At 44.1% G+C, this 10,832-nt stretch overlaps 1 protein-coding gene and 2 non-coding genes across 3 annotated transcripts; all 3 read right to left on the bottom strand.

The window, feature by feature from the left end:
• Positions 1–1,919: 1,919 nt before the first annotated feature.
• Positions 1,920–9,790, bottom strand: LOC148427760 (uncharacterized). Its single transcript, XM_088408014.1, has 7 exons — positions 7,144–9,790; positions 4,896–4,981; positions 2,951–3,028; positions 2,704–2,850; positions 2,453–2,581; positions 2,254–2,376; positions 1,920–2,042 (listed from the first exon to the last, which is right to left on the bottom strand). Exons 1-7 carry the CDS (start codon positions 9,773–9,775, stop codon positions 2,028–2,030), a joined length of 3,210 nt encoding a protein of 1,069 aa, XP_088264140.1. The 5' UTR covers positions 9,776–9,790; the 3' UTR covers positions 1,920–2,027.
• On the bottom strand, positions 2,113–2,187 carry LOC148427761 (small nucleolar RNA SNORD59). Its single transcript, XR_015864936.1, has one exon. It is a non-coding gene; the product is annotated as a small nucleolar RNA SNORD59 (small nucleolar RNA).
• On the bottom strand, positions 3,099–3,172 carry LOC148427762 (small nucleolar RNA SNORD59). Its single transcript, XR_015864937.1, has one exon. It is a non-coding gene; the product is annotated as a small nucleolar RNA SNORD59 (small nucleolar RNA).
• Positions 9,791–10,832: the final 1,042 nt, after the last annotated feature.

Genomic DNA, 10,832 nt, shown 5'->3' on the forward strand with positions numbered 1-10,832 from the left:
CGAACAAAACCCGTGCACCCAATCAACGCTGAATACAGGGCAGGGCTGGGCCCCGATTGCTTCTCCACTTGGTGCCGTCGGCCGACCGGCGTTGGGAACGCACGCGAGCGCGGAGCCAACCGAGAGGCTTCAAGTGAAAATAGCTCTACAATGCGAGGGGCGGTGCACGTCATACAAAAGTGCCGCGCAGCATGTTGCTCTCTTTGTCAGTGCTTCTTCTTCCCGGAAAACTAGAAATTGAAGTTAAGCATCGCTGTTTTAAAATCAAAATGGTTCCAGAACTGGAATTATTATCCTGAGTCCTGTCGATTCACGGTGCCCAAACCACCTGTACCACTCATTGCTTGGGAGAAATATTAAAATCACTGGTGATATTGCTCAAATCGATTACTAAAGCACAAAAATTGTTGTGGTTTGGCAACACACTAATTGGAGAGACTGGGGCCTTGTCCACATGTAACAATAGGCAGTCTCCCCCCCCGTCGTCGTCATTAAAAAAAAAAAGTCGAGTCAATATGAAACCGCAGTTTCAAATTGCGATTTCAAATGAGTCTTCAGTAAAAGCATGCCGAGTCGCTAGGTAGCAGTAATGTCGCAAATTCTAACCAATCATAAAGAACTTCCGCCTCTGGCGTAACGTCGCAAATTCTATCCGATCAGAAAGAACTTTCGTATCAGTGTCTTGGGCGAAAAAAAAAAAAAAAGACAAAGTAGCGCGATGACGCAAATCTCAGTTGAAGCTGGTTACGCGGAACCACGAAACTGGAAGCTTGGGCAGGTTTCGAAACATTCGATTTTGATGGGGAAAAAAAGCCCGGCATATAGCAAATAGGGAAAACCGGGGACATTTACCACCCGTTTGCAAGAACCCCGGCTAGGTGTACACAAGGCCTGATTCCATTCCAGTGTTCGAGGTATCCATTAGTCACCTTGCAAATCTCATAATTGAAAGAAGGTAAGGGGCCTGACGCTGAGTTGAAGCAAGGCTCATTCTACAATTAGAGGATATTTGAGGTTCAAAATCTATCCATTCCATTCACTCACAAATCACACCTAAAGGAAACTTGGGAGTGTCCCCTATACTATTTGGAATGTGGCAAACCAATGCGGGCACGGGAAGAACATGCAAATACCACACAGGACCACTTCATGTTGCAAATTTGAAATACTGTATGAGATTTAACATTTATATTTCACTACAAATATGAATGCTGTATACCATATGGAAATTAAGTAATATTACATGTATTGCATATTGTTCAATACACTGCAAAATATGTTCCTTAAGAGATATTCTGTGAATGTACAAAAAGTACCTTCATGTATCTTTACCTTAATTGATGTACTGGTTCAGTGCCTCCGTTGACGTTTCCTTATGAAGCCTCTTACCCAGTTCAAATGAAAATGCTCACCGGTTAGTTTTGAATGAACTTTTTTTTTTTAACAGTATTATTGTCAAATTTGTTGTTGGAAGGTTTTTTTTTTTTTTTTGTTCTCTTTAACGCGAGCTTTATTTTGAAAACCTCATGGAAATAAATTCACACTCAAAGACACACTGAACGTTGATTTGATCTGGTTATTTGCATTTGAGTCAACACACCGTGCTGCATTTGAGTCTACCCCTTGAGATGAATCAGCTCATGTTAAGACGGGAGTCAAACATACAGATACTTAACGCCACAATAACACCACAAATCCAACACATCTCTGCCATCCAATCACATAAAAATTGCGCGCGCACGCACACACACACACACAAGGTGTGATCCAGCGGTATTGATAAATTGTGGCCTCATCCCTACTTTAGGGTGCCCATCCCTAGTCTACGCCATATCCTTGAAAGTTAACAGGATACATGGTCTAAAGATTACGTTGTACCATTAAATGCTTTTTTCCTTCAGAAATGAATACAAACCATATTTTCATATTGTTAAGCCACATTTTAATTGCCATCTTGGGTATAAATTCTATAAATGAGCTAATAATGAATCAGCAACCTTTCTTCACACTTCGTGCCAGGGTCCATTTTACATTGTCAACTCCTGCAAAAAAAAAAAAAAAAAGTCAACAACAATACTGATTTCTTTCCCCAGTGAAATACTCAAAGGGATCACTTCTCAGGACAGAAATATTGGCTTCAGTTCAACTCAGAAGAACGAAAGTCACTGTCTTACTCATCATTGCAGCAAACCATTTGAAATGACTCTCGAGTAAAACGACCTCAGACAGACTAAAAAAAAAAAAAAAACTCACCATAATAGCGTTGACAATGTCGTTGTTGTTGTTTTTTAGGGCACGTACAGCCTTTGCTCGAGACACGTTTGCTTGTGACATGACGAGTTCAATGTCCTTGACCTCAACTCCGGTCTCGTCAACCTATAACGACAGGATGAATGACGAGCACAGAGCAGATTTGGGGGGGGGCATTTGCCCAAATTAAAAGTGTATTAACCTCTTCCTCTTCGCTCTCTTCCTGTACTGTTGGCGTCTGTGTATTTTCCTGGATGTTTGATACAGCTTCTCCCTGCACCTTGAATTTTTCTGCAGCAGCCAGTTGGGCTTGTTGAGAGAGATCTTCGATCTAGGTTAGAAAAGGGGGGAGGGCTGATTAATAACCAGACTGTGAACGCCGGGTTTTCTTATTGACAACAGAGAGTAATTTAAACAAACGTAACAAAAACGTGCAACTACAATGCAACATACCTTAGCTTCACCAAACACAATGTATGTGTCTGACGCGGGGCTCTTGTAGACATCTGGCTTGGTTATGACAAACAAAATGTTCTTGGACTTGCGAATTGTGACTCTGGTGACACCTGTTACCTGCCTGAGACCGAGTTTTGACATTGCCTATAAAAAAAAACAAACAAGGATGACAATTCCATACAGCTCATATATTGGTGTGGACAAGTTTGGTGAAAGCAAACAGATGGCTACAATTTAAAGTTACCTTTCGTGCCTTCTTTTCACTGCGGCTTTGTTTGGCTTTACTGACGGGCTCCTCATCTAGTTCAGCGGCAGCTGCAACCTAAAGCAAAAATGTTCACCCTTATTAATGTGGATCAAGAAACTGAGCACCTTCCAAAGGATAAAAAAGCTCTTCTCAGGACAGAAGGATTAGCTTCAGAACATTCAGAAGAACGAAAGTCACTGTGTAAATCATCATCCAAGAGTCAACATCTATTACGAGTTGCAAATACAGTGATCCCTCGTTTTTCGCGGTTAACTGGTCAAATTGGCTGCTGAGCCGCAGCCTGCAGTTGCTTATATGTCCCATTAAGGGCAAATAGATGACCGAACCTGATTAAAAGGTAGAGTTTTCACTTGAAATTCATATTTATTACTTAAGGTAAGAGGATCCCAAAGCTTTCTTTCCCTTTTCGATCGCTCTCAGCGATTCACTTTCACAATTGTTTCAGTAAACATCAAAAACTTACCAGGTGCCTTGGTGTTTATCGCGGAACCCTGTTAGCTATCTGCTAAGTTGACGACTAACAACGAGGGCAGAATAAGGATTAAAAGGCAGCGCTTTCACCTGAAATTCCAATTTATTATAAAAAGTAAGAGGATCCCAAAGCTTTCTTTTTTTTTTTATGATCTCTCTCAGTCATGTGTGATCAAAAGACGTCCTCCACTATGACAAGAAAAAAAAAAAAAGTAGTACTGTTTTCACCTGACTGGCCGAGCGATCTGTCATTAAGCTCAAGGAGCACGCCTACAAGATACAGACACCAATGAGGAGTCTATTTTAACTGAGGGGGCGGGTTATAACTCCTGCCCTCATTGGTCGATTGCAGCAAAGGAGTGGCCCAAGAGCTTCGTGACAGATCGCTTGGACCATCAGGTGAGAATAGTACTTTTTCGTCATAGCGGAGGACGTCTTTCGAGTCACCGAGTTACAGCTGAGGGACAGTGGATTTCGAAAGAGAGAGAGAGAGAGAGAGAGAGAAAAAAAAAACTTCAACAATCTGCCTTTGTGCTTGCACTGGGTAGCACCGCACACAATCAAAATAGTACTAATGGTCCACCTGCTCTTTTAAGGGGCAGCACACCTGCTTCCTTAAAGGGGAAGCACATGCCCCCCCCCCCCCCCCCCCAAAAAAAAAAACAACGCCAGTTCTCAAGGGCATGTTTTCCAAGTTTCTCTTTGTGACACATCTGATTCAAATGATCAGGATCATTATGAAGCTCCAGTAGAAATGGTTGATGAGCTGATCATTTGAATCAGGTGTGTTACAAAAAGAGATTTGAAAAACATGCTAGACACGGGCCCTTGAGAACTGGCGTTTGTCTTTTTTTGAGGCCTTAAAGCAGGGGTTCTTAACCTTGTTGGAGGCACCGAACCCCACCGTTTCATACGCTCATTCACCGAAGCCTTCTTTAGTAAAAAATAAAATGATTTTTTAGACTGAGGGGTGGACCTCTGCGGCGAAGGTTCCACCAAACCCCTGAGACCGACTCACCGATCGAACCCAGGTTAAGAACCACTGCCTTAAAGGGTTAAAGGGGAAGCACATGTACCTCCCAAAAAGGGGCAGCACAATCATGTTTGATCAGCTCTTAGTTGGACATACAAGCAACTGCGGGCCGCGGCTCACCATGATCCCGACTACGTGCAGCCAAGACATGGAAAGAGAACCCAGAGCAGTCAGGTCAGTGTATAAAGTTAAATAATCTAAGATTAAGTAAATGTGTGTGCTGCAGTAGTTGGATGTCCGAGTAATGTCTGTGGCAAGTACATTTAATGATAAATCCCTGGTCTGGCATGCAGGAAAACTTTCCACCAGACTTTTTTTTTTTTCTCCTCCAAAAAATCCGCGATGCACTCAGGGCGCAGTAGGTGGGGCGCTAAGTAGCGAGGGATCACTGTATTAGTAAAAGGACTTCACCCTTACTTGTGCTTGCTGCGTTTGTGTCTGTGCAGAGTCCTGTTCCTCCAGCTCTGGGACAGAGTCGTCGCTCTCCGATTCTGTACCGGAACCTACAATTTTGATCAAAATAAAGTTATCCCAGAAACAAAGAAAAAAATTGCATTCATTCTGGTATTATGGGAACTTACATATTTGCTTGTTCTCAAACTCTCTCAACATGTCTCTACACTACATATATTGGACCCTGCTCTCACTTCCACAAAATGTAGCACATTTGATAGGGCCAGACCAATATGGCCTGTTTGATTCAAATGCCATTTTTTGAAATAAAAAAATAAAATGAATAAATTGAACAGTTCAATGTTCCGCATAAAACTTGAAAAGCGCCAATCATACGACTTTCGTTTGCAAGGGAGAATATTAAAAGGGAACTGTCATTTTTTTTGGCAAGGAACATGCCTTTTTCCCCCAAAAATATAAGCAGTGGACACTTGCTCTTTGAAGCTAGCTATAAATTGTATAGCTTTTATGATATATACAATAATGAGATGAAACAAAAATTTAAAGTAGATGTCATTTCACAAGAAATCGCAGTACAAAAAAAAAAAAAAAAAAAAAAAAAAAAAGAAACTGAAAAATGTTGCCCAAATGAAAAATATTGATATTTCTCCGTAAATTTATGACAAACAAGATAGGAAAATAAACCTTTAAGTGAGCAGCAAATTGAGAGTACGGGCAGAGGCATAAAACATTTGTTCATTTCTGAGCATAATCTGGAGCATTATCAATCAAAATTGTAACAATGTTTAGTTCTGTACAGACAGAATTTTTATTTATTTACATGTATGCGAATTATACGTGCGCGAGAATTAATCTGGAGTGAAGGGTGCACAATAATCAAATTTTAATCGCAATCACGACATTGGATGCCACGATTAAGGCGATCTGCGATATTAACAGTTGAAAAGCCTGATTTAACCCTCAACCTACATGTCAAGTCAAGCTCTTACCACCAGTGGGTAATGGTTTGCATGACAAACGCCTCCCTATTATATTGCTTACCAGTGTGAAATGGCGTTAAATTTCTTACCTAATTCTTAATATAAACAGCGCTATCTGTGAATTGAAACCTATTATGAAAAACCCAATAAATTAGTTGCGAAATCACCCAAAAATGACATTTTCACTGCTAATCGATTAAAATTTGCTCAAAAGCAAATAATGTGCTTGGTTCTAAGTAGGCGTCTTTTTTTTCATTGGTTTCCACCCAGCAAGTAAGTTAGCTGTGTTGCCCTGTGTTTGAGCAATGTCATGCGTGAATATTTCATTTACTTAATTTTATTATTTGTAAATTTGAAGCCTTTTTTATATACTGTTTGCTTAAAAAAGGGGTATATAAATAGGATATGTTTGACCAATTGATGAATGAAAGTGATTTCACTATTGAGCATGAGAATCGTGATTATTATTTTGGCCATAATCGTGCAGCCCTATTTGGAGTTTGCATACATTTGTTTTGTATTTTATCTGGTTATTTTTAATTTTACTTTATGACCATGCTGACGATTGTGTTGATTATGGACCATTTGCTTTCTGTATTTAAATCATGAGGGCGTACGGATGAGCACGGATAGTTGTAGCGGCGTTAAACCGGCTTCCAACTTAACAGAATATATTTAGTAGGAAGCCGGCAAAAATATTTATCACAATTGAGACCTGTGATAAAGAAACCCCCCAAAAGCGGACAGGAAGCATACTGATTAAAAAAAAAAAAAAAAAAAAAGGTGACTTGGAGATACTAAATTGTTCTTAGGTGTGATTGGGTGTGTGAATGGTTGTTCCGTCTGTGCCCCGCGATTGGCTGGCAACCAATGCAGGGTGTCCCCCATCTATTGCCCGAAGCTAGCTGGGATAGGCACCAGGTAACCTGCGACCCTTGTGATGATAAACGGCTCTAGAAAATGGATGGATGGATACAGTTATGGTAAAGATTTATGTTTAAAACAAAATGAGACTATAAGTAGCTGGAGTACACAAGGGGAAAGAGGGGACCCCCGAAAAGCACCTGTCATCGGACAAAATGACAGTTTTTTTTCTTTTTTTTTTTTTAAAAACATTTTTTCTTAAATACATAATTTGAGAGCTTGGCCTTTGAAGATGAGGAATTTACCCATACACTATTCTAACAGCAAGTTGAGGTTTCAGCATTTGGGAAACTATCCAGTGACAGTAGGACACACAAGAAAACAGAAAGAAGGAAAGAAAGAAATACCCTCATCGTTCTTGATCAGAGTCTCCACCTGGCCTGGGGTTTTATTGGTTGTGGGGGCCGTTTTGAGCGACGGAGCAGAATTTAGGACTTCAACATCAGGTTTTACTGGGGTAGGCTTTGAAAGGGCTTCAGCAAATGTCAGTTTGTGTACATTTGGGTCAGGGAAAGGAGATTCTGACTTGGTCTCAATAACAGTTTTAGTTGCTGCTGACTTCTGAGCATGTTTCTCTGGCTTGGCTGCATCCACCACAGTAGGTTTGTCCCGCAAGTTTTGCTTGGCGGCCTTCATAGTGGTACATTTGTCTTGATGAACTTGATTGGGAGCCTCAATGGGCAAAGGTTTGTCCAGCAAGAATGGCTTAATGGCATCCCCAGGTACAGGTTTGGCATTTTTATCTTGTGGCGATGGTATGGCGGCCTGGACAAGAGTTGATTTGACTTGAGTAGCTGGCTTGGCAGCCTCCGCAGAAGCAGATTTGGCAGCCTTCATGGTAGTGGATTTGTCTTGAGGGGCTGTCTTAGTAACCTCCACACGAACGGGTTTGGCAGCCTTGTCTTGAGGGGCTGTCTTGGTAGCCTCCTTGGAAGCAGGTTTGGCAGCCTTATTTTGAGAGGCTGTCTTGGCAGCCTTCAGGGTAGTGGATTGGTCTTGTGGGGCTGTCTTGGCAGCCTCCTTGGAAGCAGGTTTGGTGGCCTTGTCTTGAGGGGCTGTCTTGGCAGCCTTCAGGGTAGTGGATTGATCTTCAGGGGCTGTTTTGGTAGCCTCCTTGGAAGCAGGTTTTGCAGCCTTGTCTTGAGGGGCTGTCTTGGCAGCCTTCAGGGTCGTGGATTGATCTTCAGGGGCTGTTTTGGTAGCCTCCTTGGAAGCAGGTTTTGCAGCCTTGTCTTGAGGGGCTGTCTTGGCAGCCTTCAGAGTAGTGGATTGATCTTCAGGGGCTGTTTTGGTAGCCTCCTTGGAAGCAGGTTTGGCAGCCTTGTCTTGAGGGGCTGTCTTGGCAGCTTCCTTGGAAGCAGGTTTGGCAGCCTTGTCTTGAGGGGCTTTCTTGGCAGCCTTCAGGGTAGTAGGTTTGTCTTGAGGGCCTGTCTTGGTTGCATCGACAGTAGCAGGTTTGGCAGCCTTGTCTTGAGCGGCTGTCTTGGCAGCCTTCAGGGTAGTGGATTTGTCTTGAGGGGCTGTCTTGGTTGCATCGACAGTAGCAGGTTTGGCAGCCTTGTCTTGAGCGGCTGTCTTGGCAGCCTTCAGGGTAGTGGATTTGTCTTGAGGGGCTGTCTTGGTTGCTTCCACAGTAGGATGTTTGACCGCCTTGTCTTGAGTGGCTGTCATGGCAGCCTTTATGGTAGCGGATTGGTCTTGAAGAGCTGTCTTGGTAATTTCCACAGGAAAAGATTTGGCAGCCTTGCCTTGAGGGGCTGTCATGCCAGCCTTTATTGTCGTGGATTGGTCTTGAGGAGCTGTCTTGGTTGCCTCTATGGGTATAGGTTTGGCAGCCTTCTCTTGAGGTGTTGTCTTGGCAGCCTTCAATGCGTTGAAGTTGTCGTGAGGGCTTGTCTTGGTAGCCTCCATGGAAGCGGGTTTGGCTACCTTGTCTTGAGAGGCTGTCATGGCAGCCTTCATGGTAGCAGATTTGTCTTGAGGGGCTGTCTTGGTCGCCTCAATAGAGGCAGGTTTGGCGGCCGTGTCTTGAGGGCCCGTCTTGGCTGCCTTCAAGGTAGTGGATTTGTCTTGAGATGCTGTCTTGGTCGCCTCTTTGGAAGCTGGTTTGGCGGCCTTGTCTTGAGGTGCTGTCTTGGGAACCTCTATAGAAGCAGGTTTGGTGGCCTTGTCTTGAGGGGCTGTCTTGGCTGCTTTCATGGTAATGGATTTGTCTTGAGGGGCTGTATTGGTAGCCTCAACTGCATTAGGCATTTCCTGCAAAGTTGGTTTGGTGGTCTCCAGAGGAGCTCGCTTGGGAACCTGCATGGGAGTGGACTTGATCTGAGGCTTGGTGGCCTCTGTCCCTGCTTTGTCCTGGGGGGGCGTTTTGACTGTCTTAATGGTGGTGGATTTGTCCTGAAGGGCTGTTTTGGTAGCCTCAGTTAGAGCAGGGCTGTCCTGCAAGGCCTGCTGAGTGGCCAGCACAGGCTTGGCCACCTTGCCCTGAGGGGCTGCTTTGACAGCCTTTACGGTTGTGGAACTGTCCTGAGAGGCAGGCTTGGCAACCTCATGCTTGTCCTGCGGGGCTAGCTGGGTAGCTTCTACACAAACAGGTTGGGCAGGCTTTTTCTGAGGGGCTGTCTTGGCACTCTCACTGAGCGCAGGCTTGTCCTGTAAAGCTGTATTGGTAGCCTGAACAGGACTGGCAGCCTTGTCTAGTAAGGCTGGCTTGGCAGCGTTCATGGTAGTGGATTTGTCCTTGGAGGCTGTCTTGGGAGCCTCCAGGGGAACATGTTTGTATTGCAAGACAGGCTTGGTGGCCTCCACAGGAGCAAGCTTGGCAGCCTTGTCAAGTGGGGCTAGCCTAGTTTCTTGCATGGGTGTAGGCTTGTCCTGTAAAGTTGACTTAGCAGCTAACACAGGAGGAATATTTTGCTGCAAAGGTGGCCTGGCGGCCTCAATCAAAGCAGGTTTGACAGCCCTGTCTTGTGGGGCCATCTGGGCAACATCTGCACGGGCAGGCACGGTAACTTTCAAAGGAATAGGCTGCACTGGAGCAGATTTGACCTGATGGGCAGGCTTGGCAGCCTGATTGGCTAGCTTTGCCCCCTCCACAGGAAAGCCTGGCTTAGTCTCCACACAGGTGGGACTGCACTTAATTTGAGATTGTGTTATGGTCTCAGCAGCTACAGTTGGAGCTTTAACATGTTCTTTCACTGGAACAGTTTTCTTAGTAGGCATCAATGGCTCTTTGTCAGTCTTGATTTCCTCTAAAGATACATGCACAGATTTGGATTCATTTTTAGATACTTCTACAGATGCAATGGGGCGACTCTGATTTAATATTTTACTAGATTTTATGGGCGGAATGAGAGGTGGTAGCTCGTCATCAGCAGGGATACACACGGCTGTCGTCAAAGTAACTTCAGAAGACTTGGAAAGGCTACAAGAAAGAGAATCTGACTTCACAGCTGACTTTGTGGTGACTTTAGCAGCTACTGGGGTTGCAACAGATTTTGCAGCTGCTGGGGATTTAGGCTTTGTCTCAGTTGGGGCAGGCTTGACATCAACATTTTGCTTTGTAACCACTGACATTTTACTTTCTTTGATGACCTTGACATCTTGAGAGACAGTTTCAGGCATAAATACCTCTCCCTTCTTGGTTTTATCTTGTTTGGCAGCCCTCACAACTTTCGGGGCAAAACGAGCAGCATGATTAGCTGAAGGCGGGGAAGCTAAGGGGGACGGAACTGGTGACAAAGGGGTTGAGGAGGGAGTGGATTTTGGTGAGGTGGGAGAGGAGGAGCAGGCAGACAGAGAAGAGCGTTTTCTTCTGCCTGGAACAGCCTTTGGGGCAGAGGAACCCTGAGCACTTTTAACATCTTTGCCTTTGGGCTTTGCAAGGCCAGAAGCTGTCTGAGGTTGCTGGGTGGAAGCTGGGGCAGGAGGTGTTGCTAAACAAAAACAGACTATTTAATTTTTTTTTGCTCCCCAAAGAGGAAAAAGGAAAGGTTTCCCATGCAGGTTAAAGTATCACAGTCGCGATTCTATTTTT

The sequence above is a fragment of the Hippichthys cyanospilos genome, chromosome 2 (genome assembly GCF_059441005.1).
Source record: "Hippichthys cyanospilos isolate Australia breed blue-spotted pipefish chromosome 2, RoL_Hcya_1.0, whole genome shotgun sequence".
In the NCBI taxonomy this organism is placed as follows: Eukaryota; Metazoa; Chordata; class Actinopteri; order Syngnathiformes; family Syngnathidae; genus Hippichthys; species Hippichthys cyanospilos.

Excerpts from the sequence above, each read along its gene's own strand:
- LOC148427760 (XM_088408014.1), bottom strand. The coding sequence starts at position 9,775 with ATGGCCCCACAAGACAGGGCTGTCAAACCTGCTTTGATTGAGGCCGCC. Across the intron at positions 2,851-2,950 it reads GTGAAAAGAAGGCACGAAAG|GCAATGTCAAAACTCGGTCT; the intron begins GTAACTTTAAAT and ends TTTTTTTTATAG. Across the intron at positions 2,582-2,703 it reads TTGTGTTTGGTGAAGCTAAG|ATCGAAGATCTCTCTCAACA; the intron begins GTATGTTGCATT and ends TTTCTAACCTAG.